General features: G+C 30.2%; 1 protein-coding gene across 1 annotated transcript in view; it reads left to right on the top strand.

The window, feature by feature from the left end:
- LOC100877892 (popeye domain-containing protein 3) overlaps positions 1 to 22,711 on the top strand; it is a 96,330-nt gene that overhangs the window by 69,833 nt on the left and 3,786 nt on the right. The window contains 4 exon segments of the mRNA XM_076540316.1: positions 10,527 to 10,684; positions 11,113 to 11,215; positions 12,284 to 12,424; positions 12,682 to 12,847. Coding sequence (XP_076396431.1) covers positions 10,527 to 10,684; positions 11,113 to 11,215; positions 12,284 to 12,424; positions 12,682 to 12,847 — 568 coding nt within the window.

The raw sequence follows: 22,711 nt of genomic DNA, 5'->3' as shown, positions 1-22,711 counted from the left end.
CACATTAGGAGTACTCCCCCCCCCCAAATTTCACTTCCCTTCCAACGTACCTCGGCTGATTTTTGTCTTCTATTGAAAGATATTTTCATGCCAAAAATCATGAAAATTGCTTCATTGGTCTCAAATATATCGCAATTTCTCCATTTTACCCTCACATTTTAGGAGGTTGTTTTATACTCTAAATATGTTTTTCCGCAGATAAAAAAAGTTCGTGTGCCTTAATTTTCCATGTACTGTAACATATCCATATTTCACAAAAGAAGAGTAACACTTCCGTAGGTTTACTTGTCAGCTATTTGAACTGCTTTACCTTATTCCAACACATTGGCTAACCATTTCGATGGGTTATAAGTTTACTTATTGTTTTACATTTATTCTTCTTCATGTGCAGTGCGTTTGTCGACAAGTACTCTATATTTGTTCTTGCAGTTTAAATATTGACAAGATTCTTTCTTTAGAGATTAATTGTGGATTTGATGATGTTGTGCCATGGCAAAATTTGATAGTGTTTTCAAATTTAAGACATTTATAACATATTTCAACTGATACGATATATAAACCAACGTTTCCATTTATTATGCGGTAAACGTATATGAAATTTGAAAGCTCTGTGCCGCTTAAAAAAATTAAAATGTATGTTACCTAGCACTTGGGTGGAGCATATTTGTCCTGATGAAGTTAAATAAGGTCAAACGCTTTAAGGTTCTTCTTTCATACACCTATTAAAATTATTGTATAGAACTTTAAAATTACATTCTATTTTCTTATTGGAAAAATGTGCCCACTTAATATTTCATGAATACCATAAGAGTTAAATCATACAATTTAATCTTACAAGGTGTTGCTTTTGAAAGTTATTAAAACCGTTTTGCTCGGGATACGCAAAAAGATTGCATTTTTGCTTTTGCTGCTTATTCGTTTTGCCTCCAGTATTTTGCATATTGATTTAGAGAAGGCATTACTCTGTTACAATGCGTACTAGGTCAAGTCTCATAAGAACTCCTCTACGTTGCTTTTTGCATCTACTTGAAAATTTGTACGTTTTTTTGCTTTGAGTGTTGCATTTTTTGTGATGAAATTAACCTGCACTCCAGAGCACGTACAGTCTGTTACACAAGAGCGTGGACGCGATATCTGAGTGCAAGTAAATCTTTTCTGTAAAAAAAGTTGTACATGTCGAAAATACATTTAAAGAACTAATACGTACTTGCTTAATAATGTGTCCAATCACCATCATTAGTACAACGTTTGACCATACCTTCAACCAGCTTTGCAACATATGAGACAGGGAGAGATCCGCATATTTCCCAAATACTGCGAACTAGCGTCTTCAATTTTAAAATATACTTTCCTCGAAGTTTGTACTTCATGAGAGATCAAATATTTTCGATTGGATTTTCATTGGGGGAGATGATTAATTCAACACGATCACACCATTTGTTGTTGTTTTCCATTTCATACAAAGGCGGCTTCGGTGTTCGGACTCGCTATCCTTTTGAGGTATCCAATGGTCTCTGATTTTTCAAACCAGTGTTTCATCGATTTCGAGAGATCCCTTTGGTACAGTTTAATCATCTTCTGAGCATTTATATTATCTGTGAAGATGTATAAAGTTCCGAAATCCCGATGCATGAAGTTTCGTAGCTCGCTTCGAACCTCGATCAGGAAGATTATCGACACGATGTGCCTCTTTATAACGATGCACTTATTTACAAATTCGCGAGACATGTGCAGATATTTTGCTGCATTTCTAACACTCATTTTGGCCCTTGGGGTGCTGGCGCAAGAATACTGCTACTTCCAATCGTTCAGCGTACACAACACTCATCTTGAAATGACTTGAACTTTTCACAAGGGACATTACCCAATCGACACACGCCGATTTTTATGCGCTTTGAGTATGGTATGGAACGCAAAAAAATATTTAACACGTATTTTTTTTATTGATCATCGTCCATGCGGAAGAGGTGAAAATAGCTTCCAAAGTTGGGGTTGAAAAAGCTATTTTCGCAAATATTTCGAGGACTATTAGGCCTAGACAAAAAATTAAAAGTGCAAATTTTTCTGTTTTAGAAGGCCAATAATATGGCGTAAGTAGATTTTTGAAAAATTTATTTGTTTAAAAATATGTTAAAAATTAACATTATTTTGCAAATTTTTTTAATAAAACGTTGTACCATTTTGATCAAGTTTTACATACATAAACCAAAGAAAAAATACGGATAAATTGAAATTTTTAATTTCGCTTATGGAAAAAATATTACTGTCGTTGAAGTTATACGTACATTTTATACCTTCCGTTCGATGCACGACTGATTTCTATACCTAATATTCTTCATTTATGAAACATAACCTCAAGGCATTATATGCGCAACAAAACTGAGTCAGAACTTCTACTGTACTTCATATTTCAATTTTCATTAATTCAATCAAATCAGAAAATTTTGCCAATATTTCTAATTCTTAATAAAACTTTATTGATCAGTTACAGTGGAAGACAAATGTATTCGTACATTTGAAATATAGAAATAAAAAGAACAATATTTTCTATATTATTAAGTATATTTCATCTTATATAGCTGTATATTAAACATTACACTTACAGCAACAAATGACCCAAAACCGGAGCCAATAACATCATGTAGTAACTTGAAATGACTTGAAATTCGCAAAACTGTGAAAAGTGGCCGGGATACGAGCATTCGTACACTTAATTATTGTTGCAATTAGTTTAGCAGAAATTTTATAAATTAATATTTTGTATGATAACCCTTCTGGTAAATCGCTTCACGTAATATATCGGATATTGACAACACCAAACTTTTAATGAAGTCAGGTCACACCATTCTTTTTTTAATATTTCTTTCAAGTGTTTTTTCGACATTTATATCATGTTTTTGCACATTTTTTTCTAGTTTTGCCCATACATGTCCGATAGAATTTTGGAGAAGTTGCTTACCCGTTGGTGTATTGGTATTAACAACCATTGATGCATTATACATATAAATTGAATGTTTCGCGTAACAGTCTTGCTGAAAATAAAAATCATCTAATTAACAAATCTATTTTATTCTAATTTATCTACACTAATTTTTTAATATAAATGTTTATCCATTCTTTTATCTATTATTACTAAATTGCCGTCTCCAGAAGCAGCAATACATCCCCACACTATCACAGGTCCACCTTCGTGTTTCGTCGTCGGTTTCATATTTTTTAACCGACTTCGAAAAAGGAGGAGGTTACTCAATTCGATTAGTATATTTTTTTTTTTGCTATGTATGTTCGCCGATTACGCCTAGCTGGATGGACCGATCGGAACGAAACCTTTTGCATCTGGTAGGTTCTGACTCCCTATTGGTACCATTATCAAAAAATTTTTCATTTTTCAATTGCAAAGTATTGTTATTGCAAAAAAACCGACAACTTTTGAAATAAACTTTTCTAGATTTTAGCGCATTTTTAATATCTTATCACGGGCATGATTCTGAACAATTTTGTTCATATACAAATTTCGCGGAAATGTTTAGTTTTCGAGATATTAGCGAAAAAAATTGTTATTAACTTTTGAAATCAACTTCGAACGATTTTAATGTCCTTTTAATATGTTGTCAGGGGCATGGTTCTGGACAACCTTTTCCTTATGCATAATTGACGGAAAGCTTTAGTTTTCGAGGTATTAGCGAAAAACTATTGTTATTAATATTTGTGGAACGCCCCGTGCTATGCACGGGAAAGGCAAGAAAGGGCAATTACAATGCACTGTAACAAAACTGTAACTAACTAATCTTTACCGCTTTGACACGCGACTTATGCAGCAAGATGAGTTCACGTTGAGGTTGGTGTATTATTCCATTGCTTGGTACAGTCTCCGTATCGTTCTAACAAAAATTTTTTTATTCTTTAGTTGCAAAGGATTATTTTTTCTATGCATGTTCGGCGGTCTTTCCTAGGTGGGTGGTCCGATCGGAACCAAGCCTTTCGTATCTTGTAGAGTCTGACTCCCCATTGGTACCATTATCAAAAATTTTTTCATTTTTTAGTTGCAAAGGATTATTGTTGCAAAAAAAATTGAAAAACGAATATCCATGTTGTCTTTTACTTAATTATGTTTATGGCATTTACGCAGACAAAAAAAAGCCCGGAAGAACTGTCTCACAGCATCCTATACAATTCTCTCTATTCCACTAAAAAGCGTGAAATAAAATAATTTTAAGAAAAAAATACGCCGACTTCGAAATGCACTAAAAAGTATAAAATAATTTCTATTTCCTAATGAAGTAATTTCTGTTTCATTCAATCATACAATTACGTAACAGAAACCTATTTACTCGTTAGGTAGTATATTAAATACATTTCAACCTTTTCGGAGGCGGCGCATAATTAAAAATACCTCAGTAAACGTTGCTGCCAATAACTAGTTGATTGTGGTATGACGTATTGAAAATTAATAAATCCTGAGAAGGAATACGAACCATTATAGATATATCTGGTAATATACGTAAATGTAACGACTACATCTTCATTTCGCAACGTTTCTGATATAAATGAAATTGAATCGACTTCGTTCGCATATGGAAGCCATGGATCTAAGAACCTATAAACCGTGCCCACGACGCGGGAATTACCAAATTTGCGGCAGATGGGCTCTATCTTTATAGCATATGCGGCAATCGAGTCTTTCCGTTGCATACTCTATGAATCTAGGTAGACTATAGTTACATTCTATACGCACTAACACCTACTTCGCGGCGTGCTGTCGAGTTATATGTATAGAAAAAAAAATAGCTATACAAGCTTTGCCTATGTTCGGCTGTGCAAAGGTTGACATGTTCAAGAAAATCTTTTAATTTTACGCCGCCCCCGAAAAGATTGAAATGTATTTAATATACTACCTAACGAGTAAATAGGTTTCATTCATATCTGTTACGTAATTGTATGATTGAATGAAATAGAAATTACTTCATTAGGAAATAGAAATTATTTTATACTTTTTAGTGCATTTCGATGTCGGCGTATTTTTTTTCTTAAAATTATTTTATTGAAATCCAATTCAGCATTAGCTTTCCGCTATACTTTTTTACAGAAGTCGTTGCTACCATTTATGCATTGTTCTGCAAATTCTAATCTTTTTTTTTCGTTTGGTTTGCTTATGAGTGGTTTCTTCCTTACAATTCTATTGTTATATCTAGCCCGATACAGCACTCTTCGTATTTTTTTAGGGTGAATTTCTTCAGCATATATTCTTTACAGGTATGATGCAATTTTAAATGCACTGGTATCTGGTTTTTCTTTAATAGTTCAGACGTTTGTTTATAATACTTTATGCAGTCGACCGACTATTTTTTAGTATTTCTAATATATTCCTATATGATTTACCTTCTCCGTATAACCTTATAACAATTTTTCTTTCTTCCAATGTTGTTTCGTTGCGTTTCTTTTCGTATTGCACGTAAAATTTACTAAACATAAAATTTTTAACGTAATAGTTACATTGATCACAATATCCTGATGCTATCACAATTATTATATTTATTGTCATAAATGATAATGTACGAATACTTTTGCCTCGACGATTCCTTGCGGTCTCGTGAATTTCAAGTCATTCCAAGTTACTATATGATGTTGTTGCCTTCAGTTTTGGGTCATTTGTTGCTATAAGTGAAATGTTTAATATACAGCTATATATGATTAAATATACATAATAATATAGAAAATATTGTTCTTTTTATTTCTTTTTAGTCCTCCACTGTAGATGATACATACTAACAAGGAAACATATCGAACTGGGTCACACCGATTTTAATGAAACTTATGTGAAAGATAGTTTTGAAGAAAATATTTGACGCGTATTTTTTTATCGGCCATCGTTCACATTGAAGGGGTGAAAATAACCCTCAAAGTTATGGGCTGAAATCCTATTTTTGGGAATATCTCCGGAATTAAAGGAGATAATAGGAAGCTTATCTTCGAATTGTGGGTCTTTTAATAGAGAATTTTTCTGCACACAAAAATGTTAATAAATTTTATTTTTATTTAAATAATTTTTTGAAAATTTCTAGTTTTTATTTAAATGTTTTTACTAAATGATGAACTATTTTTATGCAACTTTGTGTACGTAAACTATGAACTAAAATAGAGAATACGTGTTTTCGGAATTTGTTGTTGGTAGCAATATTTATTAGATATTTAATTTAAAATCGACTCGTGTGAAAAGGGGCAATCAGCATTTTTATTAAAAATATCATTATCTTTACAATCTTTTACAATATCTTTTACATTATATACCACTTTATATGCCGTTAATTGATTTTTCAGTAATTATTGTAAGCGTCGCAGGTGTGAGTGTGATGCGGTTTTAATCACATACAAACGATATCCTGAGCGATTAAATGCTTAATCGTAGATTGCAATATCTACGGTTCAAATATCAGTTATCTATCTTTTTTCTTTGTTTAAATATTTGACTATATTAAAGTGTCATTATTAATGTTGCAAAGAATTATACTATAACTATTGCATTTATTGTAATTTTAAATTATCTTTATTATTCATTATGTAGATTAATGTCGTACACTATAACATTGCATAATTATGTGCATTTATTTTATACATACCGTTTACAATTTGTAGCAATTTTTAATCATTTCGAATTCAGTTATATCTAACTGTATCAATGTACATAATGAATAATAAAGATAATTTGAAATAATTAATAAATTACTAATGGGTCATTCCACGCCAAATCGATCACTTTTGGAAGTCACCATCTCCGATTTTGCTCTAATCGAAATATGTTGCAGTCCATGTGAAATTAGGGGGGGAGTTAAGTCATCATTTTGCCGGTTTCGAATTTGTTAATGAATGACAGGTCGTCAAATTTTGCAATTTTTGCCCGTTTTGGCGAAAATGGGGTCCACTTGGGAATTTCTTTCTCAGAAACTACTGAACCGATTTAGCTACATTTTTTTTTGTTTTATTCGTGAAGGTTTGGGCTATTTTAAAATATTTTTTTTAACTTTGTCAATTTGTTATAAAATGTTGAAAAATTTAAACAAATTCTTTTTTTGCGTTTTTCTCAATGAGGGGCGTAAAGGGTTAAAATTTAAAAAAAATATGTTCATATTCTTTGAAGCTTCCCCTTTAAAATGAGCCCTTCAGAACGATGGAGCCTCGAAAATTGACGTCTCTACAAGCTGGAAAAGGACGCGGGGTACCCAGGTTTCAGGAAGGCGAGTCGCGCATTCAGCTATTATGATCGGTTGTTTTACATCACTGGCCTCAAAACTATACAAGGAGACTTCGTACGCGATTAAATGACTCTGTTGGTACCTAGCAAAGTATATTAGTACTTACTTCTGACGAATCACACATTTTTTAATCATAACTTCATTCATAGATATTAGTTTGTATATTTATTGTTTATATTTTAAAAAAGGCATCATTACTTGATAGAATCCGCGAAAAAGTGGTGATTTCTTTCTATCGCAATAGGATAACAATTGGTTGTGATCAAAAGTATGGAAAGTATTGCGTGTGGTTGGAAAAAATTTAATGACAGTTAGTTCATACACTAAGTACGGAGCCATCACTATCGTACGAGCAAGTCCTACTTTATTTTCTTTATTTGATAATGACGCAAAGCTGAGAAAACTTTTAGATCCTGTTATTATTAATGCTGTTGCCAAAGGAGCTTATAAATAATCGGTATATTTAATATATTCATTTTGTGTTACATAATTAAATGCTATGTTTGAAAAAGATGATTCTGCCCATTCAAATAAATCTTTAGGAGTGAGAAATGAATTTTTTCTAACAATCTTTGTAAGCTAACGTACATTGCAAGTTTTTTAGTGCTCCCTTCAATAGGATAGTATGGCCCCTCTATCGTGAGTAATTGTACAAGAATGCCATTTTGCAAAAACACCGAAATCACTTAAATGAATAGTTGAATTAATAAAACTCTTTTTGCTTTCATATTGCGTAGCTATCTCGAGAGATATGTTTTCTACAGCCTAATGACTTTTACTCTCTTATTATTTTCAAACCGATAACCAAACAAATAGTTCATGCTTATATCACTTTAGGATTAAATCTAACATAACTATAAGTGTATTATTGGCCAAGAGTGAGTACTAATATACATTACTAGGTCATTTAGTCGTATACGAAGTCTTGTCGTATTGTTTTGAGACCGGTGGATATAAAAACCGATCATAATAACAGAGCACACGACTCACCTACCTGAAATCGGGGTACCCCGCGTCCTTTTCCAGCTTGTAGAGACGTCAATTTTCGAGGCTCCATCGTTCTGAAGGGCTCATTTTAAAGGGGAAGCTTCAAAGAATATGAACATATTTTTTTTAAATTTTAACCCTTTACGCCCCTCATTGAGAAAAACGCAAAAAAAGAATTTGTTTAAATTTTTCAACATTTTATAACAAATTGACAAAGTTAAAAAAAATATTTTAAAATAGCCCAAACCTTCACGAATAAAACAAAAAAAAATTTAGCTAAATCGGTTCAGTAGTTTCTGAGAAAAAAATTCTCAAGTGGACCCCATTTTCGCCAAAACGGGCAAAAATTGCAAACTTTGACGGCTTGTCATTCATTAACAAATTCGAAACCGGCAAAATGATGACTTAAACCCCTCCCTAATTTCACATGCACTACAACATATTTCGATTAGAGCAAAATCGGAGATGGTGACTTCCAAAAGTGATCGATTTGGCGTGGAATGACCCTAATAATGTCAGCAGTTATAGAATAATTCCATGTAACTTTAATAATCTTATTCAACATAATTAAATACTTAAATAAAATTAAATAACTTAAGTACTTAAATAAAAAAGATAATAATATCCCCTTAGTAAGTGGCGGTTGTGAACATTCATACAGGGTGTCAATGCCCAAATGTGACAGTCGCGATATTACAGGCAATATTTAATGACACAAAAGATTGTATGTATGGAAATTGCAGGATATAATGAGATCTATATTTTCGCGCAGACGAAAAATTTTTAATGTTATTAATGTGAAAGATATGATGGTGAAGTTTTGTTTCTTAAGTAAAATTATGTATTTTTTTTTTTATTCCGCAACAGTGCTTTTCAAGACGAATTTATTAACACCTTGCAGTCGAAGGCGTTTTTACTGCTTACAAACAGTAATTTTCAAACTTACTAGTTAAGAGGTTCAATAAATTCTTTTGAGATTATTATTTTTCTACTAATAATTTTCACTATTGTCCGTACCGAGGATGATGTTGTTAATAATTTGGAACGTTGTAACATTTATTTAATGTTTTAGTTGAAAGTAGGTGTAAAGACATTTAATTTTAATTTCTCAAAATATTTTATTATACGAAAAATTTATTCTACGTATCTTTCATTATTCGAAATACATGTTTCTATTCGTCTCAGAAATTCCTTTTTTATGTTCATTAGAATATCTGTGGAGAAGAATACATTTTTCATATAATAAAATATTTTGAGAAATTAAAATGAAGTTGTCTTTATGCCTATCTTTAACTAAAACGTTTAAATAAATATTCCAACTCTCCAAATTATTAACAACGTCATACGTGATGCGGAAAATTTATCCTATATTTTCCAATCGAAGATCCCCGCTATCGGTTGTAATAGGCGGAGTCAAATATGCGGCACTTACCGCAACAATAACACCGTTTTTACTACTCAAATCGAGATGTCACTGCTGAAAATCAGTAAATTTCTAAGCATAATATTTCGAAAACTAATAAAATTCAATTAAATACATTAAATCTAAAAAAATCAGTCTTGAAAAGCACTATTGCGTGGTCGAAAAAAATACATAGTTTCATTTAAAAAATGAAACTTCACCATCAGATATTCTATATTAATAACATCAACAAATTTTCGTTTACATCAAAACAATAGATTCCATTTTATCCGGCAATTTCCATATAATATAATTTATCGTGTTATCAATAGTTCTTGAAATATTGTGACTGTTATACTTAGATATGGACACTCTGTATAAACAGAATAGCTCAGGACATTGAACTTTGCACTACATCTCAAGGTCATCAAAATCAATGAGCGATGTGTCTTTGCAATTTAGAATGTATGTACGCGATAAATATGCAATGCTGATTATTAATCTTGACAAAATCATTTAAAATTGCAAAGATGCCTCCATTCTCAATATCACAGATTTGTTTTTAAAGCCACAATAATTGAAAATGGGAATAGAAGCCGTTTTCTTGGCTATCATGAAGTAAAGCTTGTCAACCTTATTTCAGACGATTTTGATGATATTGAGAACATAATTTTAGCAGTTCATAATTTTTAATAATCATAAAACTCGAATAAAATCTAAAATGTGTCCTTCACATTTTTATATTCGAAAAAATTTGAATGGTAATCTCAGAAAAAAATATAAACGAAGACGCTAATTATTTGTAAAAATGAATTTCTGCTTTTGTAATTAATCTTCATATCTGTTGATCACATTATATCAATTTTATGCCTTTTTTTGTTATACAGGTATACATTGCAGTGTTCCAGCCATTAAGAGTATCACGTCATCAGTTTAAAAAAGTATTAAATTGTATGAAGGTTATTCGACAATTGAAATATCAAGAAGTTTATGCCCAAGAAAAAGTGACCAAAGTTGATTCTTTATCTTTAGTACTTTCTGGAAAGTAAGTTGCTAATATAAATAATAATAAATGTTTATTTGTATATGTATAATATTTCAAAATGATTCTTGAATTTTATAACGATTTAATTTTCAATAGACATTACGAAACTTAAATAATAAAAAAAGACTTAAGTGCAAGTATTTTCTATAAAGCAGGAATTTTTCTATCGTCAGTTATAAATAATAAATATATTAGTATTTTATTGCGCCTTTGCATTTATGTATGATCAAATAAAAAATATTGACATTATATTATTTATTCAGATTATATCATTTTATACGTATATTGTAGGTTAAAAATATAATCGTGAAACAAATTACAGTCAAAATTATTATTTATTATTATTAATAACAATTACATATAATCTATTATTATTAATTATTCGAATAGAAAATAATGATTTCTCCCTTTGCGATGTACGTTTTCAGGTTAGTAGTATCACAAAATGGAAGAGCATTGCATATTGTCTTCCCACATCAGTTCCTGGATTCTCCAGAATGGTTTGGTGTATCAACAGACGAATACTTTCAGGTTTATATATTTATAATAACTTCATATACCTGTTGGATGCGCATGCTTGAAAAATAGGGCGATTCTCTCGAAAATAAATTCAAGATTAGTATCATATTAGTCAATATGAAGTTGACTTCATCGTAACTAGATTATTATACGATATATTGTCATGTCACGTATGGTCATGAATTTGTATTGCTATACGTTAGAAACATTGTATATTATGTCTCTACATTCACGAGTGGATGCAGGTGTACAATAGCACTCATTATCGCTTACAATCGTCGTCGTTACGGTAATTCCAGATGATAATGCGGATAATATCAACATGACTAATATATGACGTGTTTGTGTACATTAATCTAATGTCATTGCCTTGATGTAATCAGTGGCAGTAGCTTTGGTTTAACTTGCGAGGAAATCACCCTGTACTATCAGAAATGTCGAATATCAATTATTCATATACAGGGTCGCCAGGTGCATGTAAGATGCCTTTGTATAAATTTAAATTAAAAGAAAAAAAGACACTAGTCTAAATGAAGATAAATTAAATACATTACATTAGCGATGTGGCTCTTTTTGTTGAAAAAAAGAAGCATACTAGCCTTTGAAAGTACCATTTTAAAACCAGGAAAAAGGGTTATAAAACCATTTCTTTTCGGAATTAATTTACAATTCATAATTAAAGTAGCGAGTATTATTGAGTTAACATTGAGCAATGTTGACAAAAAAAGTTTTTCCAATTATTGGTATTAATTACTTAATTTTCAGGCTTACAAACTTTCAATTATAGGAATTTAAAAATTTGAAAATTTAACAATTTCGATTAAAAATTGGAAGATTAAGGAATTTAAGAATTATTTATTCCTTATCTAATTGAAACGTACATGGTACACGAGTATTCATATAATTTTAGAACCTTTTAAACGTGTGAACAATGAAAACGTTATCGAATTGGTTAATTGCTCTTGTACACGAAGCAATTTGCACACATACACACGGCAGCCCTATCCACACGACTTAGCTATAATTAAGCAAAATTGAATATTATTTCGAAATGTAAAATAATACTATACATATATGTAGGTATCAATAACAGCTATGGAAGAATCAAGGATATTATTATGGCATAGAGACAAGTTAAAATTAAGCATAATTAGTGATCAATTTCTGCAGGCAGTGTTTGATCATATTTTGGGGAGAGATGTAGTAAAAAAATTGATGCAAGTATGTTTATATTTATAAACGTTTTTATATATCTTTTCTTCAAAAATGAAACAAATAGAACTTATCAGTTTTATAAAATTTTAATCTTTTAAGTTTTTTTTTTATAAAAATAATAAATTATTATAAATAGATGTACTTCATATTATTGCAGATATATTTTATTATAGTAAATTTAATATTTATAATTTCATTGGTAGTAGTGTTTGTGAAACATAATATTATTTAACAATTATTTTTTATACCTGTTGTAATTTTAGGTTAGTGAAACAATGGCTGCTAGCAACCACCAACAACAAAATGGACAAGTAATTGGTTTAGGTGGTATTGGAGCCTTAGAAAATGATCCTGATACCAAACTTTTTGTTGTAAAAAAGACTGGCGATAGTCAAGGTATTACTGCTCTCATCAGTCGCCAACTTCAAGGTAAGTACTGTACAACCAATAATTTCTTGTTTGTAAAAGAGAAAAAATTAAAAGCAGTTATAGGAGATTTATTCTTATTTTTTAGAATATGAATAAATATCACTATAATGTACTCATTTTTAACGAAATATAAATCTTTATTTTTGTATGTAAACATTTTTACGTTATTGTATTCAAAGCATGCATGTGTATGAATGTGTGTACATGCGCGCCAATCTTGATAAAATGTAATAAGGACATAACCACAGTATATATAACAAATAACATACAATAAAGTAGATATAATATGAGATGCCATTTGAATGTGAATGAATTGCTATCCTGTTTAATTATGTTATTTATAAACAGATGTATATAAATCATTAATTTACACATATAATATATATACATGTGTGTGTGTAAATTAATTTTATAATTAATCATGCATATACATATTACCTGAAAAGGTGAAACAAGGTTTAACATCTTATGAAACACTACATTTATGTATATAGAATAGTGGGGTAAGCACACACATTGGTATTGTATATTTACGTCAGATACGTATTTCTTTGTGTCTTTATATATACTTAATAAACTTATATTTATTATGTTACTGCATACACTTTGTCTGTTAATTGTAAAATACAATTTCGACAAACTTGATCAACAAAAACAATTCATACATATTTACTTTAACACATTTCTTAGCAGAGTCTTCTTTGCTTTCCTTCCATTAAGCTATAATTATAAAGTAATCTGTGTTATATCATTGCAGTCTGATAATATACAACCTAGTTGATAATATACAATTAGCGTAACATTGCAGTGTAAATTAGAGTTGATGATTGTATTTGAATTCTGCAGTTTATGATAAATTATTCCATGCAAGCTACAGAAAAATATTATCTGGATTTGATCTATAGTTTTTTCTCATTACATTATTGCATAAAATTAATTTTTCATTGTATTTAATTGGACGCTGCAAAAAATTTTCTTAAATTTATTTAATACAAAGCAAAAGTTATTACCAGTTTCAAAATTTCTGAATACTTTTTTATTAAGAGATTAAGAAAAATCTTTATTCTAACTTGTCGTAAATTCTAGAACTGTTCCTAATATGAACAAAGTAGTAGACAGAATTTATGCAGCAACTTAATATATCTGAGTCATTGATTCATGTCAAAGATTTTGTTTTAAATTTGCAGATAATGTAGTGCACGCGAAATTAGTACAGGCTTGAATTATTATTTTACTGGTTTCAAATTTGATTAAAAAATTGAATTTGCACTCTTTGTTAATCAAATTTCTATTAAGTTTATACAATATTTTATTTAGAATAAAATTTTTGATATTAATGACAGAAAGTGATTGATTTGATACGGAATGACTGGTTTTCATTTGCATTACAATTTGTAATGGGAATTTATTATATGTGTTTATATAATTTATTATATATGTTTATATAATTCTAGAGACGTACATTTTAATATTGTCAATAATCTTGACTTTTTATGTCAAAAATAACTTTCTTTACTTAATTGTAATTAGTAGAGGGCTATCACATAATGATTTGAACATGAAAAGACTATTGCCAAGAAGTGATTATAAATGTATGAATATAATTTTATATGTTTATAAAATATTGAATTCAGTACTTTTTACAAATATTAATCTGCTAAATACCGGTGTATGTTTAGACTCACTTACCTAAAATTCAAGTCTTTATGTTCTGCATCCATGTTTTTTAAAAGTGATATAATTTTTGCATTTAACTTTGGTAGAGTTTTCATAATACACTGGTAAAACATTGGATCATCGTTTAAATTAGTTGAAAACTGATAAAATCTTGGAAAATTATTTTCAAAGAATGAAATTTATATTGATAGAGAATTGAAGTTTACTTTTCCTAACTCGACAAACTAAACAATTTTGAATGTAGTTTATAGCTTGTTAATTTCAAAATCTAATGAACTGTTTATAGCCTTTTCAAAATACAAATATTAAAGTAAAAAAATTAAAATATCATTTCTATTCATTATTGATGTATGTTGCTATTGAGTGTTATTAATAGGAATTCCAACTTATTTGTAAGCAATTTGAAACAAAATATTTGTATAATTAAGACTGTTAATTAAATTTATATGAAATTTAATGTACGTTTTTAGAATTGACAATAATAAATATATTTATGATATTATATTTATCTGGTTACATTATGTAAAAACACTAATTAATATAAGATTTTTTAAATGGTTACTTCCAGTAATGATATAAAGATTGACATTTTTAATTATATATTTTAATATAAGTATTTGCAGAGTACATAACAAATATATTATGGATTTTGTTTTGCATGATTGGTGCATGCTCTTGCATGAAGTATGAAACTAATGATATACATTTCCATATTTGTTATGCAATACAGGACACTCTTTTTATAATTTTTGCATCAATTTTAATTTTGCTTTGGATAGAAGAGAGAATGCCGCTGCTGTACACAACTCAGGAAGTGCTGAACAACACTTTGCATCACATCAATCACTTATGTATACCTACCTTACATCCTGTGCAAAACAGCAACGTTCAATCTTCCTTGTAACATTCCTGTGACACAAACTGTGCAATTACTTCGCACAATTTATACGCGATGTATGTTATATTTCTGCAATGGATGTCCATAAAATAATACAAATATCATTGGGTAACTTCATTTATTTTCTTCTGGTTATTGTTTTCAGGTGAGTTGTCTTTGTGTTTATGTACTTTTGGTTTATATTCTGTTTATTCCAATAATTTGATCGACACTTGTTACACTATTACTATCAGATTTTATAGAAAAGATAAATCCATTTTGCCATGTGATTGTCAAATATCGTGATGCGTTTTTCTTTTATGTCACGAAATATCAGTTGTGCAAAGTAAAGTCTCAACTAGTATTTAATACAAAAACAGAAAAATAGCTAGTTTTCATACATGTTTGTGCGATTGCCTTAGCTGCAGAAATAATTAATACTATATAGGAGTACATCAATAATATATTATTAATATGCATAACATATACAGGGTGTCAGTGCTAAAACGATAGACCTCTCTTATTTTGTTAACGATACAAAAAGTTGTTTGCATTAAGACTATATGGTAAAGTTGAAAGAATGTTCCTGTGATAACGAATTATTTTTACATTCTTATTTCAAAAGGTACAAAGGCTAATTACTGTTTAAAGTGGAAATATGTATATTTTTGTAAAATTATTTAGTAGTACTCTTTAAAATGAGTTCATTAACCTTTAATGTATAATTAATTGTAATTAGTTTTTAAAACATAATGTTTATAGTGCGAACATATTATTATAGTCACAATATAATGCGGTTGTAAAATGCTTCAAGAAGTGGTCTAGGGTGGAGTCATAGTATTTAGAATTGTAATGCATTCTATTTTAGTTTTTGTTTGATATATTACATAAATACCATCAACTACCTTTTTGGCATGTGTATATGTATAAATGTTAGAAAGCGTAAAAGTGATAAGAGATACATATTGAATAATAGAGCAGAGTTTCTCAACTTACGGGTCGGAAATGATGACTACTATTTTAATATTTCTTCCAATGTAAAGCTCAGAGAAGAATCAGTGTAACAAGATTGTATGGTACAAAGGGGTTTATTATATAGCGATTCTAAATTTTGTCCAAGTGGAGGCGCTTCGAAGATATGAAGGTCATCTCTGTTTTTTTAATAGAACGGCATATTTTTTTAATTACATTTTGGTAGGGTATATCAAGGGATTATATAAATATAAATATAAATGATCAGTTATAAATGATCAAATACAATGATCTATTGGGAAGGTCATTCATGGTCTGGGTTAAGCCAATTGTGATGGAAAATAATTTACTTTTAAGAAATGGTTAAACACTTTCGTGCTGTTTTTGGTTGTTGATATTACTTCATCTCTGACTTGTAATCTCTTATTATAGGTTGTTGAATGAAAATAAATATTCACTCACGTTATATGTATACTTCATCTGTACGTACTATGGTTAGCCGTTTATGAAAATCTCTGTTGAGCGAAGTAAATCTTAAATTTCTGAAATGCGTTATTCAATAGCGAAAAAGGAAGGTATGGTTTTTGTTCATGGAGGATATCGTCACATTTTAAGAGATGGAGTCTGTTCGTATGCTGAACGTACATATGTAGTCGCGTATTACTCGTGTGTTACTCTATCAGAATATGAGTCAAAAAATATACTGTTCCATTGAAACTAATAGAGATGACCTTCCTAACTTCGAGGCGCCTCCACTCGTACAATAGACCCCTTCGTACCGTACAATTTCGGTTACACTAATTTGTCTCTGAGTTTTACAGATTCTGAGATATTTAAGGTGCTAATAGTTATTGCCACACTCTGTATTTGCCAATGATCTTATTCCAGAAAATGAGATGAAATTTGATAACAGTACTCTCAAAAGAAGGATGATATACATACAACACAGTTAGAATAGTTTTATAAGTATTTAACAAAAAAGGATTATTGTATAATAAAATATGACTTTAGTATTATGCAACAATATCGACATTTTGGTTCATATGTTTCATTTTGTATTAATAAAATATTTTACTTACAAAGTACTGTAATAAAGTATATTAAACTTATCATAATTGAATAATTTAAATAATAAGGTATATTATTTTTCCAGGAAAAAAGATATCATGGAACATATAACAATATAATTTTACATTATCTTGATTCTGCATATTATATTGTAAAGTCAATAACACAAGTTTGTCATATTGGAATCATTTTTATCTCAAAGACATCAAACGATGTTAACGTTTTTTATTTAGGTGTATCATTGACGGCATTACAGTACTTGTTATTTCAACTGTATTAGTAAATTTATAAACATTATTTGTCAAAAATCAGTCAGCCATATCTATACAATGTTATCAAATAATGAGCTGAAAAAAATGTATAGCATTTGGAAATACAATTTGATTTGCATATTTCATGAAATATAATATAAAAGAATAACTCGTTTTATTGAAAATATTCTTTCGATTTTATTATGTAACTTCCATACGTTGTATTCATATGCAACTGTATTGAAGTTAGATTCGAGTGCAGAAAATTAATTCTATCCGAACATATCGCGTTATGCAGAAAATTCTGTCATTTCTTATTTGATAAAAGAAAATGCAGTAACACGATTGCAAAATAATCTTCACGAAATAGGTTTCATTATAACCTTTTCAACTGTTATTAATGTTTTATTGCTACGTAATATTCGCATCCTGGAAATATGTAATGATAAGCTGTTGGAGCTATTCTTAATCTTGATTTTTAATTCTGTAACAACTTATTAGATGATCTTTGCTGTGCGTAAATAAGTTTTATTTGTGATCAAGGGAAGTCTTTTCTATTTTCTTCCACATTTTCTATTCTTGTCAATTTTTTAAAGTATTTATTATATTAAAAATAGTTATATGGTTTACTTTTTACGGGAAAAAAGGGATAACTTTAGTGTAGTAGAATTTTTTATGTCTGGTAAAAGTCACTCTCAGGAGTGATCGAAAAAAGATCACACATAAGAGGTTTGTGTTTTCTGGATATTTACTACTTATTCTTTTTTGTTGTTCACTTTCTCTTCTCTACAATGTGTCAACTTACACACGTGCATAAAATGAATATTGCTACTTTGTATTCAACATTCCCTTTTAAAGGAACAATGCTTATTTAAAGAATGAAGAAATATAACATAATGTAGAGATTACAGTCATTTAATATGTTGAGGTCTACTTTAATATAAAAAAAATAAATGATGGCTTAATAATGTTATTACAGCTATTTAACTGAAAGGGGCATATCAGCATTTATAGCTTTGAAAGAGATACAGATTATCTATGATAGATTATTATCTACATCTATATCTATCTATATTAGTATGTTTGCTTTTTCTCACTAGCTGTCCAGGTTTTATTTGAATTGTACCCATATTATCTATGTAGAGTACAGTCTTCACCTTTTTGAAGTCAATTCTTGCAATAAGATTTTGATGCGCTTGACCTCCCTGCTACATTCTGCAGGTGTTACATACTCTGCTTCTGTATAAAAAAGTTGTGAGCGCAGACTATTTTTTGGAACACCAGCAGATCGCCGAGCCATTATACAACAATATACAGGGTGGGTCACACACATTTTGCCATCTAAATTTACGTCATTATTATTACTTATAGCAAACAATGTTTCAGACGAAGTTAAATAATTATGAGAGTCGTATTGGCAATTCATAATATTGAGAAAGTCACGATTTCCTAACAAGTTGGAATTGAAATATCTCCTAAACTAATGATTTTTTCACAGAAATAAATTAATACTTTTTTGTAAAGAACATGAAGGCGTATCAACTGATGCAATAAAAAATATATGATTCCATTTAAAAAAACATTAATGACCTTCATATGTCCTTTACACGTCCACCTACAAAAAAAATATACCACCAGCACATGTCCCTCTCAAAACCATTCAACTTTATCTGAAACATTGTTTGCTATGAGTAATAATAATGACGCAAATCTAGCCGTTTTTCTCTTTCAAAATGCATTGATCTGATTTAAGTTGAATCAAACCATTTTTCCAGAAGCCATTTTTTCTGCTTCCTGGCCTTTGCTTTCTTCACGAAAATGTTCTTTTCTAATTTTCTATAGAAAAATGCAGTTTTGACACAACCACTCTCATATGGTATTCTTGCTCTGCTGCTAAAGCAATAAGTAACCTTAAAGAGAGAACGTCCATCACTGGACTGAAAAATTTTTAGAAGTCTATATTCTTGTCGTATTGATACCTTCCGACGACCAACCTTCCATCTTTTTTCATTTTGAAGATCCATTTGCTTATTATTATCTATGACTTTCTACCAAGCAATTTGTCATCTTTTTCATAACATTCTTCAAAGATTGAAAGTGCTTCTCCTCATACAGGAAAAATCCATTAAACCTCTGTGGTCCTCTTACAAAAGACATCACAGGTGTTACACGCGGATTTTAATGAAATTTGCATATGTGGTAGCTTTTCGAAAATTATTTGACACGTATTTTTTTATACTTGTTGACATTTATGTTGAGGGGGTGAAAATAGCCTTCAAAGTTTGGGGTTGAAAACACATTTTCTTTAATATTTCGGAAACTAGATATTAAATATTTAAATTAAATTCTCGGAAACTAGTATTTTTGAGCAAAGAATTTAGGTGGTTATTTTCTCTTTTTCTGACAGAATCGAAAGGATTTTTCACTAGCTTAACACGTTCCGTGCCGCGTGGGGCGTATGCGCCGCACGCGGTCTGAACGGCAAGTCTTGAAAAAACGGTCCGGCACGGAACGTGTTAATAAGGATATATTAAGATTAGTAAGAACATATTTCACAAATTTGTAAAACATTTGTTTTCTTTTCAAAATGGTTGGTACACCTTCACATAATTCATGGATTTTCTCGTGTCAGAGAAGTTAAGGTGTCTCATTTTCTCATGCCAGTTCTCTATTTATTTTTTAACCGACTTCAAAAAAGGAGGAGGTTACTCAATTCGATCAGTATATCTTTTTTGGTTCTTTTTTTTTCTATGTATGTTCGCCGATTACGCCTAGCTGGATGGACCGATCGGAACGAAACCTTTTGCATCTGGTAGGTTCTGACTCCCCATTGGTACCATTATCAAAAAATTTTTCATTTTTTAATTGCAAAGTATTGTTATTGCAAGACAACCGGCAACTTTTGAAATAAACTTTTCTCGATTTTAGTGTGCTTTTAATATCTTATCACGGACATGATTCTGAACAATTTTGTTCCTATACAAATTTCGCGGAAAGCTTTAGTTTCCGAGATATTAGCGAAAAATTGTTATTAACTTTTGAAGTCAACTTCGAACGATTTTAATGTCCTTTTAATATGTTGTCAGGGGCATGGTTCTGGACAACCTTTTCCTTATGCATAATTGACGGAAAGCTTTAGTTTTCGAGATATTAGCGAAAAAAAAAATTGAAAAACAAATATCCATATTGTCTTTTACTTAATTATGTTCATGGCATTTACGCAGACAAAAAAAAAAGCCCGGACGAACTGTCTCACAGTATCGTATACAATTCTCCCCATTCCACTAAAAAGCGTGAAATAAAATAATTTTAAGAAAAAAAATACGCCGACTTCGAAATACACTAAAAAGTATAAAATAATTTCTATTTCCTAATGAAGTAATTTCTGTTTCATTCAATCATACAATTACGTAACAGATATGAATGAAACCTATTTACTCGTTAGGTAGTATATTAAATACATTTCAACCTTTTCGGAGGCGGCGCATAATTAAAAATACCTCAGTAAACGTTGCTGCCAATAACCAGTTGATTGTGGTATGACGTATTGAAAATTAATAAATCCTGAGAAGGAATACGAACCATTATAGATATATCTGGTAATATACGTAAATGTAACGACTACATCTTCATTTCGCAACGTTTCTGATATAAATGAAATTGAATCGACTTCGTTCGCATATGGAAACCATGGATCTAAGAACCTATAAACGGTGCCCACGACGCGGGAATTACCAAATTTGCGGCAGATGGGCTCTATCTTTATAGCATATGCGGCAATCGAGTCTTTCCGTTGCATACTCTATGAATCTAGGTAGACTATAGTTACATTCTATACGCACTAACACCTACTTCGCGGCGTGCTGTCGAGTTATATGTATAGAAAAAAAATAGCTATACAAGCTTTACCTATGTTCGGCTGTCCAAAGGTTGACATGTTCAAGATAATCTTTTAATTTTGCGCCGCCTCCGAAAAGGTTGAAATGTATTTAATATACTACCTAACGAGTAAATAGGTTTCATTCATATCTGTTACGTAATTGTATGTTTGAATGAAATAGAAATTACTTCATTAGGAAATAGAAATTATTTTATACTTTTTAATGCATTTCGAAGTCGGCGTATTTTTTTTCTTAAAATTATTTTATCTTGGTTTACTGTGAGTAGAACTCCTTTCGTTTGGTTTAGGTTTGTAATGTAAGGACCTGCAGTTTTTTTTCTTTCGAGTATAACTTGATCTTACAAGGGAACGTATCCAACTCCGACACGCCGATTTTGGTGAAACTTATGTGAGATATAGTTCTCAAAAAAATATTTGACACGTATTTTTTTTTATCGGCAATCGTGCATATTGAAGGGGTGAAAATAGCCCTCGAAGTTGGGGGTGGGAATTGATATTTTTGGGAATATTTCCGGAATTAAAGAAGATAATTGGATTCTTTTTTTTTTTGTAAATGGTTGGTCTTTTAATAGGCAATTTTTGTGCGAAAAAAAATTTCAGGAAACTTTATTTGTTTAAATAATATTTTGAAAATTTACAATTTTTGTTTAAATTTTTGCATTAAATGTTGATTTATTTTTTGCAACTCTGTGTACGTGAACTATAGACAAAAATAGGGGATACGTGTTTTTGGAATTTGTTGTTTGTTGCAATGTTTATTAGATATATAATTTAATATTATCTTCTGTGAAGAGGGGCAATCATCATTTTTATTTAAAATATCATTATTTTTACAATCTTTTACATTATTTTAGCGATTTTATACCTCTTCATATGCCGTTAATTGATTTCTTAATAATTATTGTATGCGTTGCAGGTATGAGCGTGACGCGGTTATGATCAACGCCGCGCCGTAAGGAACATAGGCTTTTATGGCCAATATTGTTAAAAAATAATTTAATTTATTTTTATTTTCTGAGTTTCTTAAAAAATCCCAATGTTTCCAAAAGTTCTAAATATTTTATTTAGAATGAAGTTTTTACGCCTGTAAAAGTATAAAAGCAGTATTGGCCATAAAA

Source organism: Megachile rotundata, chromosome 15, assembly GCF_050947335.1.
Source record: "Megachile rotundata isolate GNS110a chromosome 15, iyMegRotu1, whole genome shotgun sequence".
Classification (NCBI taxonomy): Eukaryota; Metazoa; Arthropoda; class Insecta; order Hymenoptera; family Megachilidae; genus Megachile; species Megachile rotundata.
Note: the sequence above shows the minus strand (reverse complement) of the source record. Positions and strands in the feature narration are given on the sequence as shown.